Source organism: Exophiala viscosa (assembly GCF_022695815.1).
Source record: "Exophiala viscosa unplaced genomic scaffold EDD37scaffold_12, whole genome shotgun sequence".
Lineage (NCBI taxonomy): Eukaryota > Fungi > Ascomycota > Eurotiomycetes > Chaetothyriales > Herpotrichiellaceae > Exophiala > Exophiala viscosa.
In genome coordinates, this window is record NW_026944364.1 from 574,421 (window position 1) to 592,284 (window position 17,864).

The window sequence follows — 17,864 nt, forward strand, 5'->3', positions numbered from 1 at the left end:
GTAGAAGGCACTGCCTGTGGTCAATCAGAATCCAGGGCGACAAGCCAAGCTGCGAAGGTAGACCAGCGTCAACCACCTCCAGCAGGAGCTACACAATGTCTGGCACGACTATGTACCACCGAGGCTCCCCCATATGAGACTTGTCGCATCAAAACGGCTCCTCGATGATCCTGTGTTCGTTGTGTTGGTGAGCCTGACCGCTGTCACCTACCTAGACCTTCTCACTAATATTCAACGAAGGCGTACTTCTCGCCAAAGTCCGCGGCACGGGGTGTTCAATGCTTCGCTCAGGGAAGCAGACACAGTCGCCGCTGCAAATGGCGCCACAATGTGCTGACACCGTGCTTGCCAGTAATAGAGTGTGACTGCCATCACGGTTGACCAGCAGCTGCCTTCGCCATGATTTGAGGAAGGAGGCAGCTTGAAGAGAGCAAGACTTCCACCATCTAGAAGGCGATACGACTCTTGCCATGCCTGATCAACCTCACCCTCACTATCCTCTCAGCCACTTTTGGACTCTTTTGAGCTTCTTGGACTGTCGAAAGAGGTCTGCGTGGTCTGCTTTTATACGAGTCTGGCGGCGAATATTCCTCTTCTTACTCCTTTATCAAGCATCAGGCCGAAGTGACAGCTCTCTTTCACATTTTCCATCTGTATGACCTTTGTATTCGATCCGACACCTGCTTTCACGGAAGAAGGTTGCCTTCATTAGCGACAAATTCCACTCCTCACCAAGCGAGCGGCCACAGCACCTCGATATGTCTTGGAAGCTGGCTGAGCTAAGATGGCGTCAAGAAGTTGGGCTTCAGGAGACTTGTTGGGAAAGAAACAACAAGATCCTGTATGGCAGTAATGTGCCAGCCGGGACAGCTTGCAGGCCCACGGTCACTGGACGTCGACGTTCTCAGACAATGCCATCGTGTGGGAATTCTTCTGATTACATCTCAGCATCTGTCGATCAAGGATTATCGGCTTCGTCTCAATTATCTTCCGGAGGGTTTCGACCGCACCCAGACACACTCGCTCTTCCTTCAGTGTCGGCTTTGTCGACAACTCCTCTGCTCAAGTTCACTCAAACAAGACCAGAAGCGTTACTTCAGGACTCTGGTTATGACAACGTCGACGACAGCCATCTAGAGACTCACGACCAGGCATCTCAGTTCCCGCCAGCGGGCACCCTTTCCGCTTCACATGCAAGCACCGCGTCGTCTCCGCGAGCGCAGTTTGATTTGCGTGAGAAGGGTTCTTTATTTCCCCCGGGTCAGTGAACCCGGCCTATACCTTCCATTTCTCTGACAATATCACGGCCAGATTTTGCATCTGCACTACAAGAGCCCTCATCTAGTTCGGCGACATCGCCTGAACACACCACTGCGGCTGCCGAATTGGAATTGACGTCTGTACCACTGGAAAGAACACTTTGTATGCCACTCAATGAAGACAGGCAGTTGACTCTGCTGACCAGTCATAGCTCGTGGCTATCAATCACACACTCAAAGATATCCACTCAGAACTTCTTCTTTCACGTCAGAGATATCCACGACCACTGGACATTGGCTACGTACACGGAGTTTCACAACGCCGCAGGGATATCAGCCTGACATCGCCGTATCAGCGCTTATCGGTTTTCCATCGTCACCGAGCTTCGGCCTTCACTTCTATGCTGGCGAGGACGTACATACAGGCGATGATAGTGCCTGGCCAGGCTTCGCGCTAGATTGGAGCAGCTCTCGCCCTCCGAGTAGGCATCGCTCGCTATCCCAAAGCACTCGTTGGTCATCGGCTGCATCAAGACACCATTCTGATTCTTACTTGCTGCAAAATTACAACATAGCCACCATGGACGAATTGGACGACCCAAGAAACACATCCCGGACACTGTACCCTGATCTGCGATCTGCATATACACAGATACAGCGTCGAAGGGTAGCAAGCTCCCAGAGGACACGATCCAGTGGAGTTGAGACCCGATTTCCACTTAGTCCGTCAAGCTCTTCATCAGAAGAGGACGACGACGATCTGAACCCTTTGACGCTTGGGAATGATGCTATACCACTACAAGGCCTACCCTGTCGGCGTGTACCATCCGCATTGGGCATCCTTCACGAAGCCGACGACCACCAAGAGTCCAGCGCAATCTTCGACAGTACCCTTGATGCTGCACAAGGCGATCTTTCCGGCCGTCAATCTCTTACTTTGGACGAAATTGTTGCGCAGTATGCAGACCTACCATCAGCGGCTTCGCCACTCGTACCTACTCATCACGACCAAACCTACGCCTCTACTGTAACGCCGCATCAGCACTATTCGTACCGTGGCCAAGAGGAGGACTACGTTTGCAAGGGGAATGCTTCTTTGGGCCATCTCCCGAATAGCACAGAGTGTCTTCTGCCACGAAATCATGCTTCCAACTTTCGCCAGGGACAAGAGAACGCTTCGATTGTTACGCCGGGTGGTAAAACTGTGGACATTGGAGATCACGACGAAGAATGGGAAAAGCCGCCAGACACTAGCCGCAGAGGCTTCTTGAATCCTTCTCGATCGCGCTTTCGTTTGACGAGCCGGGAGACCGGAGACTCGTCTCAATTGAACGCGAGCGTAGGAAACAGCCCTGCAATGCCGTGGGACCCGCTTTCAAACGTTACAGAGCCACCAATTCATGGACCTGGCTTGCAGCGTCATGGCCGTTTGCAGAGCGACCAACGACATATGTCTCCAACACATCGACCAAGCAGAATAAAACGTTATCCAATCCTGAGGTGTCCAAGACAGGGAGTCAACGAAAATGGCGAAAAGCAATTGCAGGCGACTGAAGAAGTCTCTACATTGAATTCTGCCCGCGCTTCTGCCCTCAAGCCGCAATCTTCACAGCTGGCTGTGCGCTCCTCTATGCTGTCTGATTCAACACCGCTCATTCTGGAAGGCAACTCAGCGGTACCGTCAAGCACCCTGTTGCCTAGAGGCTTCAGTAAGGCTGTTATGAATGACGCCGACATCTCTCGACTTCTTCGAGACAGTCGTATTACGCACAGCAATCTCCGCCGCTTTAGCGGCTGGTCCCGTGTCGATGCCTCTGCCTCGCTCCTCTCCACCCAGCGTCAGGCTGGCCGGTTGTTGTTGGTGGTCTCCGTGGCCACATATTTTGTGGGTGGTTTCGTTTTGGCCCACGATATGGGCAAGGGGGGTGCCTTGTCCTCTGTGGCAATGGCCGAGTTGACCGGCGGCGTTGTTTCGCGCGTCCACCCAGTGGACACTCAATTGGCGCAAGCCATTGAGAAGGGAGGTTTGTTGGTGGCTGTCTGTGTGCTGGCGGGTTGTGTGGGTGTTTTGGCCTGGTCGGCCATCATGTAGATGGCAGCGTTAGAGCGGGCGAAAGCCCTTTTCACAATACGAACAATACCACTGTATCATAAATAGCCTGTTTTCCGATCGAAATTATGCTTGTGATGACCTCTCCAATAACGAACTATATGGCAGATGAAGCCTATGAAGAACGTCAAGAGCATCAACAAAGTGGTATTGTATATCGTACAGCGTACTCCTGATGCTCAATCAAGTCATGATGCACGTTGTGCTAGAGTGGAACTCCATGCCTAATCTTCATCGACCACATATCCCAGGGCCTGACCAACCTGGACTTTCTGATCTCTTTCTACAGCCCATTTGAATCCACCTTTCAAGTCTCCTTCTTTATGACCAGCTGGGGCCTCAAAGACCAATACAATGCTGGAACCAAGTTTGAAACCGCCCATCTCTTCGCCTCTTCGCAAAGCGTGGCCACCTAGCAATTTACTCGCATGTCCGTAATGCGCCTCGCTGAACCCGGAGTACGGCTCGCCCCGCTCTGCAGCCGCAGCAGCTTGTCGGTCTGCTTCGGTGTCGGTAGTAAGAGAATTCGTGCGGAGTTCCTTGTCAAAGTTAATCACCACGGACCCGACGTTTGTGGCCCCGACGGCTGTATAACTGAAGAAGCCGTACTTCCAGCGGCCGAGGAGCACGACTCGTTCGTTCAGAGTAAATAGACCTGGCAAAATGCGTTGGACGTAGGGTGACACGGAAAAGAGTTCGCCTGCGAAGTGTCGTCGCGCACTGCAGACCCAGTTTGCTGGAGAGTGAAAACGGTGGTAGTCGCCTGGCGCGAGGTAGACCACTACATAGTAGAGTTTGTTGTTTGTGGATGGTTGAGAAAAGGGGGACCACCATGGTTGAGTGGTCGCTAGGTCGGCGCTGACTTGTGCTTCGGAGGATGCGGAGGATTTCGTGGATGCGTCTTGCGCATGTGTGTTTGACGATTTTGCGCCGCCGGAGAAGAGGTTGGGGAGAGTGTAGGAGATGCCGTTCATGTTGGCAAATTCTTGGTCGGCGGAGATGGACTTGGCTTCTGGGTCGTCCAGATGTGCTGGGGACGTTCCCTGATCTTTGTTGGAGAATATGTTTGATGGTGCTTGCGGGTTCGGGGATGTTCCGGGAGATATCTTGCCCAGGAGAGCGTCGACGCTGTATGTCATGCCTTTGACTTGTTCTACTTCGCCGTTCTCGATTGTACCAAATTGGAGGACTTTGGCATCGGCCGGTGAGAGGATCGCGTTGGGGTTGGCGTCGAGGGGACGAATGCCTGGCTTGAGCTCGCGGTAGAAGAAGGATGCTAGATTCGGGTAGCTGCGAAGGTCTGGGTCGCCGACTTCGTCGAAGTTGACGCCGAAGATCCAGCCGTAGAGCTTGAAGCCTGGGACGCGCAGGTAGTAGGGGATGGTCAGTTCGTTGAAGCGTCCCCATATGCGCGAAATGGCCTTCAATGGGAGTGTTGACATGATCTGGACCTGCCATCCACCTCCGGTTGGGTATATTTTTTGTCTTTTCGGCGGGCGCCCACCATCTGTCCCTCCATCGCCCTCTTGTGCGCCTCCTTCTCTTGATCGGATGCGCATGAACTGGACTAGGCCTAGAAATCCGATACCGAGGCCGATGGGAATGGGCTTCCACTCTACCCTCGTTGATCGCCATGCTTTTCCTAGCCTCGACGAGAAGCTTTCCTGGTCTTGTTTCCATCGCCTCTGAGTAGATGTGAAGGGTCTCCTTTGTACTTGTAATTGTGTGCGACATCGTGGCACGCGATGAGGTGGGATGGACTCAAGAATCGGTCGCATGGTCTGGATGGGTACCAGTGACCTGCGATAGAGGCATGACCTGCCCACACTGGTGGCCGACATGATGTACTAGACGCGACGCTGAACTTTAGTGTCTCATCTGCCCGTAGTTGAGACTGTATTGTTGGTAGGATCTGGTGGATTTGAGACTTCAAATAATTTGTGCAAGATAGCAATGACGCCGAGCAGTGTCTGCTTCTGGGGTGTGGCTGCACGATGACGAAGTTCGGTGTGTGTTTGGGGTCTGCTCTGGTGGCTTTAATGATTGGTTCCATTCACTCTCGCTCCGTGAACCCTTACCACCGCCTAAACTGCGGCTAGAAAGTCGATCTTCTAAACACCACGCTGGTTCATACACCATCATTTACTTGACTACCCTTTGCAATGGGATCTTGACATTTACATGCTACTCCGCTATGGACAACAACACTACTACGCCAGCTGCGCCCTCGCAACAGCCCTTCTCTGACTCCGTCTCGATACCTCCCGATCATGTCGCTCTCCGGGTTACATATATGGTCACTGGCAACCCAAGGCCACCTCACTCTCTGGGCAACTTGCCGTTGAGCACGTCTATCGCAGCCCTCAAGGACAAAATAAAAGACGAGCTTCCTGAGCACCCATCTCCGGCAGAACAACGTCTCATATACCAGGGCAGACCGTTGCTGCGCACGGATGCCACACTGCGGGATATTCTGAGGATTGAGGTACGGAAGAAGCCATTGAATGCTCTACGTGGTCTAATAGTTGTCTAGCCCGGGTCTGCACCTGGTCCTCTTCCATACACTATCCATATCGTCATCCAAACCGGCGTGCAAGCGCCTGCGAGTACCACCAATGGTCCAGATACGGTCACGAACCGTCCACCTCCTCCGCCTATGCCTGCGGTGCACCCCAACCACCATATCGACCATCTGAGAGCAGTGGAAGCATCGGCAACGATACTACAGGACTCACTGTCTCGCATTCAGCAACAGATTGAGACCAATAGAGCTGATCTCCTTTCTGTGCAACAGAGAATAAGCATGAACCACCATCCTGCAAGTGCATTACAGGCAGCTCTAAATGGTCAACCATTTCCAGGACCTTCTTCACCCATGAATCTTCCCCACGGCCAAACTCAAGCACCACCTGCGTGGATGCAACCTCCGACTGCGAGTACCCGACCTCGGCCGCAAAACCCTTTTCGTACTCCTGCTCAGCCAGACCAGCAGAATCCGACTCCTGGTGTTCCTTCGATCGGCTCAACTCAGCCAGATGTGGAAGTCCGCCATGGACCTCATGGTGAGCGCATCACGCTGACCAGGCACCATATGAACGTACCACTTCCTCTACAACGACCTTCTTCTGCACCAGGCCAACCTCAGGCACCTCTGACGGCAGCGCCGCAAAATACCGCCTCTCCACATCTACCCTCAACGTTTACTAGAAACATCCCTATGCCTCTTCAACTTCCTGCTCCACCACATTTCCCTCTTCCTTTTCCACAAACCAGACCATTGCAAGCACGAATGTCCACTTCCACGCCCACCGCCTGGATACTCTCATCACCCAATGGTCCTCAAGCATTCTTGTTCGCTCCAGGTCATGGCTTGTTCTCAAATGGGCAACCTCCTCCTCGATCCGCGACACAGCATACATCACCAGGCCCTGCTCCTACGCTAGCCTCACCACCTCCAGTCGGCCAGCAACAGCCACCTGCCCCCATCAATCAGAACGGCAATGTCCAAAATGCATTGATCCGACCAGCCCAGCAGCCAGGCCAAGCACCTGTGGCACAGATACAGCAGAACGCAGAGAACAACGATCTATTCAACTTCTTGATTCATCGAGGGTGGCTGTTCTTACGGCTCTATCTCTTCATGTTTGTGTTCTCGGAACCGGGGACCTGGAAGAGATGGGCAATGATACTGATTGCGGCCATTGTCTGCCTACAACCCAGAGATGGCCCCTTCGTCCGTGCCATAAGAGTCGCTCGTCGCCATCTTGACAATCTTATCGGCCCGCCGGCCCGGCCACAAGCACAACCAGCGGCTGCGAGGCAGCGCATAGCGGAGAATGCTGGCAATGCTGACAGAGCTGGCCAGCGACCAGCTAACGTGCGCGGAGCGGTACAAATGACACCAGAAGAGGCTGCTGCACGTTTGGTTCGGGAGCACCGGGAGCAGAACCCTAACTTCTGGCGGGACACATTTTATCGAGTTGAGCAGAGTGTGGCGCTTTTTCTGGCAAGCTTGGTTCCTGGCGTTGGTGAACGGCATATCCAGGCACGAGAGGAAGCGAGGAGGGAAACGCAACGACTCGAGGAGGAGAGACAACAGGCTCAGCAAGAAGCACTCGCCCAAGTACGAGCTGCTGTTGCAGATGGCAGTTTACCAGGCGAAGATGCCACTGAATCCGGGGCAAGTTCTGGTACTGAGGTGAAGGTGGAACGGCCAGATGAGCCGAGTACATCGACGTCGGTCCAAGTGAATGACTCTAGTGCAGAGACTGGAGAGCTGCGCAACAGAACTACGTGATGTTGACTGCCAGACAAATGGGATTGGGTCGCAAAGCACGGGCGTCCTTTTCACGCGGTCATGCTCACCAGGTCATGGTTTCCAGGATAGACTCAATCAATCGCATCCTCTAGACTCGTCTACTCGATCGCGGAGACCCTTCGACGTGATGCTCGTTAACACTGCAGACCTCAGATGTACAGTGTGCTCTTTCACCCTATTGACGCCTTGTAATCCGCAGTGTGTGTCATTTCCTCGTTCATTCTGTCTCTATTGCTCCCCATCACGATAGTTGTCCCGATATACTCCCCCCTCTCCCAATCCGGCTCCTCGTATCCTTCCCCTTGCCCTTTAGAGGGTGATTTCTCTCCCACTCCTCATCCGCCTTGAACGCCTCGATCGCTATGTCCAAGTTGTAATCACTACCCTTCAAATAGAGCGTGGCGACATTATAATCGGCACACTTGGTCGCGACCATCCACCGTCTCAATTTGGTCTTTCGTTCTTCCTCCTCTGGGTCTGGCGGTGTTGATAGCGCTGGACCGTCATAGTGACTCCGTGGAATGAGGATCCATTTCCGCGCCACGAGAAGTTGATCGGAGTACAAGTTGTTATATTGCCTCAGTACGGGGACGGGGACTTTATACCCGAGACTCAGTGAGGCTAATGAGTCCTCCGAGGCGACGTGGTGGATTGTATCTTCTGTATCTTCGGGTGGTCCTCTATCTTCGTCCCGCACCCGCCGCCGGGGTGGGTGGGTTGTGATTTCGTCGTAACTGGGCGGTGGCGATGCGGATTCCGTCCGCGAGTATGGAGTTCTGGTGTATGACGGTGGTAATCGCAGGCCTTCTTTCGGTAGGGCCGACGGGCCTGAACTGATCTGGCAGAAGGGGCAATATGATTGGAAGCGTGGGTTCTTGTGTTGGCATAATGCGCAGATTTGGCGATTGCAGCATTCGAGGCGGCGGTTGTGGAGGAGTGGTTTCTCCGAGGCCGGGTCGTAGGGGACTTTAACGTCGGTGAGCAGCGTGGCGCAGGTGCAGCAGGAGTCTTGGAGGGCCATTTCGATGGAGAGTCTGGGTGGATGGGAGGGTGTGTAGGTACTCTGGTGGTTTGGGATTAACAATAGTAGTCCGTGAGTGTATGACTTATTGAGCGCACGCGAGGCTGAGCCGTAATCGATGATGACATCAACTAAGTTACTGTAAGTTGCGGAGATGAAGCCGATCAGGCCATCCGTATCTTAGCGTCGCCTTGATTATGGCTGCAATCGCGATTAAAGGGAGGTTCTTTCCTTCAAGGCATGCCATACATGCGAACGTTTCATATTTCTGGATGCAGGTCGTTTTGTCTATTTACAACATGCTTTTGTTAAGCACAGGCCGACCAGTCTGTGCCGAACATGCCATTTTGTAGGAGACCCTTCCGCCATGATCCTTCTCGAGACGCTCCATGCCGAAGTCCCTGGCCGATTCTATATATCTCTCATCGCCATGCGGCAAGATGAAAACCACATCCTTCCAATCCGGCACAAATACATTGTCAGGTTTTGGCGTCAACGACACCGTCACCTTCTCTTGCGTGGAGGTGTAGGTGACGGTGAACGAAGAAATGTTTGGACTCAGAGACAAACCGTCGTCCTCGTACCAAGTCGTGGAGAAGAGGTGTCCGAGTGAGCTGCCTTTCGGTGGGAAGATCTCTATCCCACGCCAATCATCGGCCGGAAGAGTTCTGCTTTCGGGACTTTTCCTGTCACCTGGCAGGCGTGTGTGAACACTCTTTCCCACAGGAATTGCTCCACCAATCTTCGCGAACAGTGGGATGCTTTCCCTCCATGGCGAGTCAACTATCACCCACTGGCCTGGAGCCAGGTACTCGTATGGCGCGTTGAGATTGACGTATCCGAAAGCAAACCCAACAGACGAACGAGGGAGGTAAATCTTTGCCTCGTCAACTCCAGGCTGATACACGCCGCCAACAAGTAACGTATCTCCAAACCAGTATTGTTCCTCACCATTTTTCAGAGCTTTTGTCCACACTTCCGGGTCAGACTCATAGCCCCATCCAATCCACCGTTGCGGAGGACTGGCTGTCAGGTGGCTTTCCAAGCCCAGAGAATATATGTACGGCATGATCTCGTACCGTCTCTTGATGGCTTTGCGAATCATGGGCGTGATCTCAGGATACATCCATGGCTCAATGACTTCGCCTGCCTGATTATCTTGAGGCGAAGTCTTGAAACAATTGATGGCAAATCGAATCTGATGGCATCCGAGCTGTATCCAGCGAAGCAGCAATTCTGGTGATGGCTGTGGACCCTCGAAGCCTCCTATGTCATGACCATAGCAGTGCATCAGACTTACTCCTGCGTTCAGGGACAGTGCATTTGCGGCTTTCATGCTTTCCCAGCTGGTCATGTTGTCACCACTCCACGAACTGCATGCATACCTCAAAGTGCCAATGCTTGCGCTACGGGTCAGCACAAACGGCCGTACATGAGGTTCCGCACGCAAGAGTCCGTCATACGATGCTTTCGCCATCAGCTCGGTGTGCATTGCACGTCCCCAGAGACCGACCTCTTTGCCAACTTTGTCTCGAGGTTTTGGTACTGCTTGGAGGGCCATCTGCCAATTGTCGTTGGGGAGAGTATATTCATTGTTGTCATTCCACATGGCGTCCACACCTTGTTCCTTCAGCTTCTGCACACCACGTGCCCACCATTCATATGCAGCGGACGAGGTGAAATCGACGTGACTTCCAAGGCCACTTTCACCGCCTCCGGCACTCCAGAGGCGCATTTCCGCCGTTTTATGGGTCTTATGGTCGGTGAACAAGCCTTCATTCTCGGCCAAGTATTTATAGTCTGGATGTGAGGCAAGTACGAATGGCTTAATGTTGGTCAGAAGACGGATCCCTAACGCGTGGTACTTCCTGATCCACCCTTCTGGGTCTGGAAAGCGATGCTTGTTCCAGGTGAACACATTCCTGACTTTTGGCTCTGTCTCGGCAATTGAGTAACCGGAACTCATCTGATGTGCTGAGCACGGTATGTCATGTTCCTTCAATTTATCGGCGAAGTCAAGAAGTTGCTGATATGCTGGAGGGTCATCACCCATGGTGTATTTATACCCTCCCGAGAGGTATCCGTACGCCCAACGTGGTGCCAGCAAGGGAAAGCCGACAAGCTCCGCATAGCTTCGCACCACGTCTTTCAACGTCCGGCCGACGATGATGTACTCTTCCAGGCCACCATAGTCTTGTCGGTAGACTTTGAAGTGGCCCCAAAGACCGTCAATCTCGGATCCCACAGACCATGATCCCCGACTGTGGCTCGTCGAGACTATGCCGACGCACCCGTTTGTAGTGGCCTTGATGAGCAGCGGCATGTGTTTGTACAATGGGTCCGTGGCGTATGCATCGTAGCCAAAGCAGTCGGTGGCGGAAATCTGGAAGTGCCGAGCTGTGAGGTCCATGGGTGCGGCTTTCTCGCCCAGACCGACGTGCAGAGCTTTTCGGTCATGACGGGTATAGTGTGTGATGCCTGGTCCGTCAACAACGTATGATCGAAAGTCGAGATCGGCATGGAACACTTCGTCCGAGTCATCCCAGCTCAATGACACGACTGGGGCGTGCTTCCAGTCGACAGAAGCCTTGATTTCTCCAACCTGGAAAGAATGATGAAAGCGTCCTGAATCCAAGGTGGTAAGTCGAACGCCACCAAGCTTCGTGTCAGGCTGCGGTATTGATGGGTACGGAGGCAATGGGTGAGTCTCTGACGTGAAGGTTGTCCGGAAGATGTGTGGTCGGACTGCATCGAATGTGAAATTAAATGGTGTTTCGTCATCATTAGACCTCAGCTGCACTGCTGCAGTAGTCTGGCTTTTGTAGGGAGTGGATTCGTAATGCTTCGGTATGTATTCCAGTTGAGGCATCTTGACAACTTCCGGTCCCCCACGCCAGCTTTTGAAGGTATAAACTCATCATGTATAGGTCCAGCAACATATGAGGGATGTACGAGATACCCTGGTCACCCTCTCGGCTTCTGTCGCAATATTTACCGTCGGAAAGACCGGCAGAGGCTGGCTCGAGCATCATCGACAGGAGGAGAATCATCCGAATGGTGGCCAGGATCCAACTTTTTCCATGATGTGATCCATGCTGCTCGAAGCCAATGAGAGGAAGCACTTGTCGCATTCCCCTTTCGCCTCTGGATGCCGATATCCGGTCCCCACAATGCTTGTGCTCCCCGCCCCAAGACTTGACCCCAGACTATCTTCCGGCAAGAACACTTCAGAAGTACCTAACTTGTATAGTTTGATCTACTATTCCGTCGCGACATCCAATACTTTCGTCCATCGCACGTCAAATCAATAGTCCTGCCCTTGTAAGCCCTTCACCAGTCAAATTGTTATTCTTTCTACAGCTTCGCCAGGGCTCCGTCAAGTCCTAGAATGGCGAGGTGGCCCCTGTTGATCTGGCTTACGCTCTTACAGCTTTCCCATATATCAGTGATCCAAAAGTAGAGACGGGGAAGTGGAGATTCCTTACCCTGCCAGCGCCATCGTCACTCTCAACTCGTTCATCAGGATCTTCAGGGCGAGTTCGACGCCTTCCTGACCCTTGTACTGTACGCGCCTCTTCGTCAGTCATACTAGGCCATAACCAACAGAGATTACGTACCGCCAGCCCCCAAAAGGGAATACGCCCAGCAAAACAGAAATCCGCCCCGAGCGCAATGGCCTTGAAAACGTCACTACCTCGACGGATGCCTCCGTCGACAGCGATTTTGATCTTTCCTTTAGCCACGGGAGCGCAATCTCGCAAAGAATCCAGTGTGGCAGGAACTCCATCCAGCTGTCGACCGCCGGTGTTGGAGATGATGACTCCATCGAGGCCATGCTGAATAGCAAGGGCAACGTCTTCCGGAGTATGTACTGCTTCTGTATCAGTATAGTGACACACTCATATTGTCACAAGGTTTGCGGAGGGAAGCCGAGCACATACCGCCCTTCATCCAGATCTCAAGCTTGGTGTTCGCCTTCATCCATGGAATCACATTCGCCCAGTCGAGGTTGTCCTCTACTTCTCATGAGCATCACGACAGAGTCGGAAGAATTCGAGAAAGTGCTTACCGTATTCCAATCTCCGACTGCCTCCTTCCATAGTGTCGGAATCGTCGGCCTCGAGATTTGGACAGGTCATGCTGTCGGGGAGGTCAAATGAGTTGCGATACTCATTGAGACGCATTCCCAGCACGGGTCCATCTATAGAGAGAACGATGGCATCATATCCTGCTTCTATGAGAAACAATGTTAGCAAAGTGTGTGCTGGCCAGTGAAGCCTGGGGCGTTGAGATACTTTCGGCGCGTTTGATGGTCTTCAGAGTAATGTCCCGATCCCTGACCAACGTCAACTGCATGCCGTAGGGGTTCTGTTTACGCTGTGCAACCACGTCTTCCAGGGAACAGTTGGCGTAGTTCGACAATACCATTGGTACATTCAACTCGGCCGTTGCACGAGACGTTCCAACCTCACCATCCGGGTGGGCCAATTTGTGGAAAGCTGCAGGGGAGAAACCGAATGGAAAAGCAACCTGTGCAGATGATTTCTGAGCGTTTGACCACAGTTCTCGGTGATTGGACTGACATTCTTGCCCCATATGGTCGTGGACATGTCTATATTGGTGACATCTTTCATGACTCGAGCCCTAATTTTATAGCGGTTGTAGGCTTCCTCGTTGTCTCGTAGCCTTGATATTGCTTGTCAGCGCAAGTTACAAGGACTATAATCTGATGACTATACGTGATTAAGTCCATGGCTCCTTCATTAACAAATTCTGATGAATATCGTCAGTCGCTGGTTCCTTGTGCGAAGTTGTCGGGATTGATTGTAATGTTACTTTCTATACATACCTCTGTGTGACTTCTCCATATTCTTCGAGCCGGCCTTCTGCAGGTCGGCGATTGTGTAGACATGAGGGTCGAAGGAAATTCCGCGATTGATGATCATTTTGAAATGGTGTTGAAATGGACGTCGAGATGGTGAGTAGAGAGAGTATAGAGGATAGCTGTACGCAGTGTGCACTCATGGTGTGTTGAAGTACTAAACTTCTTATCTTCGGTATTGCGGGTATGCGCTCTCTCCTGCCAAAAGCGCCGCTGTCTCTTTCCCATCTGGATTATCAGAACGGGTATCCCCGTTTTCAACGCAGGTAGTAGCCGCAGACTAGTTATTGATGTGTTCAACGCAGACAGTGCCAGACACGCACCCGCGTGGTAGGCACGATGACCTTTCCTGGGATGGCCCTTGGTTGTTTTACATCACTTGCTTCCAGTGCTCTCCCAACACTGATATCAAGATTCTGGACATTGTCACGTTCCGACAGCGACTCGAAAGCTTGGCGAGAGTACCACGGGTCAATGGTTGAGCCTTAGTGGCAGTTGCGGGTGATTGGCGGTGTTAAAGAATTTCCCAAATTGGCAATCGACTGTTTTCGGCGGTGCAACGATGTCCCGGTCATAATTCGGTATAACTACTCAGCCTCGTGCGCGAATCGACGGCCTGGCATTGAGCACCAACCTTCTTCCACACGCTCAGAATGTCTTCAGTCTCCAGATCTATCCTCATCACTGGCGGCACATCCGGTCTGGGCTTCCATGCTGCCACCGCAATCGCCAGACGCTGTCCTGACAGCGACATTGTGATAGCATCACGCAAAGATCCGGACAAGGCTGCGGATGCGATTAACACAAAACTGGGCCAGCGAAATGTGCAATTCATGCCACTAGATCTGGGAAACTCCAAGAACGTCCGCTCCTTCGTCAATACCTGGGCAGAGAAAAAGTTGTCTCCGATCTCAGTGCTCTTGCTCAATGCAGGCCTTCAATTCCCAGGAGAGGTCCAGTACACGGCAGATGGTCTCGAATCAACATTCGGCATAAATCATGTTGGCCACGCACTTCTATTCCACCTACTCCAGCCGTACATAGCAGAGGAAGCTCGTATTGTTGTCACAGCAAGCGGCACCCATGACCCAGCCCAAAAGAGTGGTCTGCCCGATGCAAAGTACGACACTGCTGAAAAGCTCGCGCATCCTCCGGCTGCAACACTCAAGACTGACGGTCGCCAGCATTACTCGACCAGTAAACTGTGCAATGTCCTGTGGTCGTACGCCTTGGACCGACGGCTCTCGAGCACCAACAAGAAATGGACTGTTGTTGCGTTTGACCCGGGACTCATGCCTGGAACTGGACTGGCGAGAGACTATGGTCTTATCGCCCGATTCCTGTGGCACAAAGTCTTGCCAGCACTGATTCCGCTTCTGAGACGTCTGTTGTCGCCGAACGTTCATACAGCGGAGGAGTCTGGTAGAAACATGACCTGGGTAGCATTAGATGACAGAAATACCAGTGGCAAATATTATGAGGCCAGGAAGCAGATCCCATCGAGTAAGGATAGCTATGACGAGAAGAAACAGGAGGATTTGTGGGAATGGACGGTCAATTACCTGGCCCAGAATCAGCAGGAGAAGCAAAAGTTTGAGGCCCTAAGCTAAGAGCGTGAATGGGGTACCTGGTCTCAGTGTTCCTTCACACTGATAGAAAGTTTATAAAATACTAAACCGATTCGTGAACAATTGAGCCTGCAAAGAGCTCAACTTCGAAGAAGAGGAGTTCGGCTGACAACTGATTCACCATGTGGAACATCATTGTGTGCAGAGAGATCTTGCTTTGGCGCCATGAAATTGAAGAATTGAGCGTAGCCTGCCATGCTTGAGAATCTTGGAAGGTCGTGCAGAGAAGGACTATGCTGCTTGTCAATCGTTGACTGAAATTTGATAGTTTCTCTATGTTAGGCAGCATGGTCCGGATCCGCCTCCGGAAGATAGGCACGTCCACGATACTACTACTTTGTCTCTAAAGTCATTTTACCATGCATTGTCTCATTCCTCGACCCGATATTACCGTATTACTTGATTTCGCAGTACTCATATGTACTTGATAAATTTGCTTTGTCAACAACCGCTTGAACCTCTTTGTTCGTGTTCTCTTTCCCAGCCAGTGGTCCGTGAGCCCCGCAATCCGTCACAGAGGTTGGATACAATCGTCGCAGTCGCTCTCCCAGTTCGCTTGCGCCAAGCTTACCGTCATGTCATCAAAATTGTAGATTAAGTATGCGGAGCGGAGGAAGGTGTCGCCCAGGAGAAACGCGCCGTCCATGGCTCCATCGGGAAAGCCGCTTAGACCTAGTAAGCATTGGCCAGCAGGGAGGTCGAATCCTGATACGTCGATGACGAGCTCAGCATAGGGAACGGTGATGGTAACGGGGCCGGATGTGCCGAAGAAGGTGAAAGAAAGGCCACCAGTGGCGGAGCTCAAACTACATGGTAGGCTGTAGAACGTTTCTTCATCGTCACCGGAAAAAAGCTATGATGTTCGAGTTAGTGATGCCCGGGAAGAAGGAATGAGTGGCAGGAAGGACTGGAGAAGGGTCGCATACAGTCGCCCCCAAGGCGTAGGCGATCGCAGCGATTTGGGTCTGAGGGAGAAGACTTATACTTGTCCCCGTATCCAACGTAACGGCATATGGGACCGTGCTGAAAGGAACTTCGCTTGTTTGACCGTCGAGAGTGAGGGAGAGAGTAGGTGCGGCGACGTCAAGATGGAAGTAACCGTCAGGCGCTGGTTCAATAAGTGAAAATGGGACCAGGCCGCCGACCCACTTGGACTTGTCATACCCGCCGAAAATGACCAGACCACTCGTTGCTGAGATGGCATTCAGATAGATACTATAGGCACGGACACCAATGAGGCCTTCCGCCTTGAGCTGGTCGATATAGCCTGGATATTCAATACCAGAATTCAAGATGGAGGCTTCGCCTTGAGGAAGGCCAATGCCCATGATGCCACCTCTAGGATCACCCGAATTGAAGTCTGTGGCGACGCCAATGACAATGTTGGTGGCTGACACACCATTGGTCTCGAGTGTGTCCGATACGTAGAAACCAGTAACGCCAGACGTTGATACATAACTGATATTCAAGATGCCAAGGTCGTCACGCTCGATAGCTGTGTGAGATGCAGAAGGGTCGTCTGTAGCAGTCCGTTAGAGAAAGAGGTAAAGAAGGACAATCACTGACAGTAAGCCGACCCGCAGCCAGAGCATGAAGAAGACAATTGTGCTGAATATGCCCAAATCTCGCTGCTCCCGGTATCAAGTACCAAGTCAATCGTCTGCGGAGGAGTGCCAATTCCAACCTCAATATAGTAGGGGGAGGTGACACTTATCCTCTGAAGGGCCGAATCAAAACCTGAGGTTGACCTCAAACTGCCTCGCTCCTGAAGGCTAGCTGTGCGCTTTGTGTTGAATGGAAGGGTGACGTAGGAAGAGTTTCTCTTGTGCCGGGCTGGAGGCAGTGCACTGATACAGTCAAGTAGACTTCCTGCGAGGAGCATAAATGAAGGACGCATCTTGACCCAGTAGAAGAGTGACCGTTCTGTCTTATGTCTGAGACGAAGAGATGAAGAAAAAAGAACACTTCAAGCCATTCTCGACTGTTTTATACTTGGCGTGAAGCTAATTTACATCGGCTCTTCGAGTTCTTGCGGGTGCATTGTGAACGAACCTCACGTTTTCACACGCGGTGGCTCATTGCGTCCTCATGCGTTCAAGCTGAAAAAGAAGGACCGGCCCCACAATGGACGAGGGTGTTCTTGTTGGCCCTAAATACACCTTTTTGAGAAATCAGCTTAGTGGTGTTTTTTCTCGAGCCGGCTGTTCGTCTGGGTCTTTGATCCAATTGCATCGCATTTTGGCGCCGTGGCTGGTGGGAGTCGTTCCCCCTCCAAGCTGGGAGAAGCCATATGCCCATGGTCAAGTGGTGTAATGAGTCCTAGTCTAGAAGTCTAGTCCGGTGGGAAAGAAATAGTGTCAGTTCCAGCTCCACCGTGCAGAGTGGCTGGATCACCTCGTGCAATGAGTTGGTCGGAACATGTTGCAAAAGTTGAAGAAGCCGGGACTTTGAAAGGGACAGAAGTGAAAGACCACGCATGAAACTATCGAGAGGCTGAAATGCCACACTCAAGTATACGAGCCGTGTCCGGAGACTGAGCAACAAATACGAAGACATCAACGTACCGGGATGTCGCGAAGACAGCGGGATCGTTTTGATCTCATCGCCTAAGAAGGACACCGGTTACAAGGTCTATAAAGACTCAGT

At 52.2% G+C, this 17,864-nt stretch overlaps 9 protein-coding genes across 9 annotated transcripts; 4 read left to right on the forward strand and 5 right to left on the reverse strand.

The window, feature by feature from the left end:
* Positions 1-507: 507 nt before the first annotated feature.
* EDD37DRAFT_164789 (uncharacterized protein) lies at positions 508-1,720 on the forward strand. Its single transcript, XM_062809790.1, has 2 exons — positions 508-1,260; positions 1,312-1,720. Exons 1-2 carry the CDS (start codon positions 759-761, stop codon positions 1,599-1,601), a joined length of 792 nt encoding a protein of 263 aa, XP_062666569.1. The 5' UTR covers positions 508-758; the 3' UTR covers positions 1,602-1,720.
* On the forward strand, positions 1,451-3,472 carry EDD37DRAFT_164794 (uncharacterized protein). Its single transcript, XM_062809791.1, has one exon. The coding sequence runs from the start codon at positions 1,840-1,842 to the stop codon at positions 3,349-3,351; it is 1,512 nt and encodes a 503-aa protein (XP_062666570.1). The 5' UTR covers positions 1,451-1,839; the 3' UTR covers positions 3,352-3,472.
* EDD37DRAFT_164781 (phosphatidylserine decarboxylase) lies at positions 3,473-5,428 on the reverse strand. Its single transcript, XM_062809789.1, has one exon. It carries the CDS (start codon positions 5,208-5,210, stop codon positions 3,594-3,596), a length of 1,617 nt encoding a protein of 538 aa, XP_062666571.1. The 5' UTR covers positions 5,211-5,428; the 3' UTR covers positions 3,473-3,593.
* Positions 5,429-5,448: 20 nt separating this feature from the next.
* Positions 5,449-7,797, forward strand: EDD37DRAFT_164829 (uncharacterized protein). The gene is made up of 2 exons (XM_062809794.1): positions 5,449-5,854; positions 5,903-7,797. Exons 1-2 carry the CDS (start codon positions 5,564-5,566, stop codon positions 7,664-7,666), a joined length of 2,055 nt encoding a protein of 684 aa, XP_062666572.1. The 5' UTR covers positions 5,449-5,563; the 3' UTR covers positions 7,667-7,797.
* Positions 7,751-8,854, reverse strand: EDD37DRAFT_164975 (uncharacterized protein). The gene has a single exon (XM_062809796.1). It carries the CDS (start codon positions 8,706-8,708, stop codon positions 7,929-7,931), a length of 780 nt encoding a protein of 259 aa, XP_062666573.1. The 5' UTR covers positions 8,709-8,854; the 3' UTR covers positions 7,751-7,928.
* Positions 8,855-11,688, reverse strand: EDD37DRAFT_164814 (alpha-glucosidase). Its single transcript, XM_062809793.1, has one exon. The coding sequence runs from the start codon at positions 11,575-11,577 to the stop codon at positions 9,001-9,003; it is 2,577 nt and encodes an 858-aa protein (XP_062666574.1). The 5' UTR covers positions 11,578-11,688; the 3' UTR covers positions 8,855-9,000.
* A 352-nt stretch (positions 11,689-12,040) lies between these two features.
* EDD37DRAFT_164838 (FMN-dependent dehydrogenase) lies at positions 12,041-13,767 on the reverse strand. Its single transcript, XM_062809795.1, has 9 exons — positions 13,558-13,767; positions 13,448-13,481; positions 13,292-13,394; positions 13,004-13,238; positions 12,778-12,942; positions 12,650-12,724; positions 12,326-12,579; positions 12,194-12,270; positions 12,041-12,138 (listed from the first exon to the last, which is right to left on the reverse strand). The coding sequence occupies exons 1-9, from the start codon at positions 13,652-13,654 to the stop codon at positions 12,063-12,065; spliced, it is 1,116 nt and encodes a 371-aa protein (XP_062666575.1). The 5' UTR covers positions 13,655-13,767; the 3' UTR covers positions 12,041-12,062.
* Positions 13,768-14,223: 456 nt separating this feature from the next.
* On the forward strand, positions 14,224-15,279 carry EDD37DRAFT_640723 (dehydrogenase/reductase). The gene has a single exon (XM_062817253.1). It carries the CDS (start codon positions 14,244-14,246, stop codon positions 15,198-15,200), a length of 957 nt encoding a protein of 318 aa, XP_062666576.1. The 5' UTR covers positions 14,224-14,243; the 3' UTR covers positions 15,201-15,279.
* A 450-nt stretch (positions 15,280-15,729) lies between these two features.
* Positions 15,730-17,403, reverse strand: EDD37DRAFT_674279 (aspartic peptidase domain-containing protein; the record flags this gene model as incomplete). Its single annotated transcript, XM_062819504.1, has 3 exons — positions 16,785-17,403; positions 16,145-16,737; positions 15,730-16,071 (listed from the first exon to the last, which is right to left on the reverse strand). The coding sequence occupies exons 1-3, from the start codon at positions 17,113-17,115 to the stop codon at positions 15,730-15,732; spliced, it is 1,266 nt and encodes a 421-aa protein (XP_062666577.1). The 5' UTR covers positions 17,116-17,403.
* Positions 17,404-17,864: the final 461 nt, after the last annotated feature.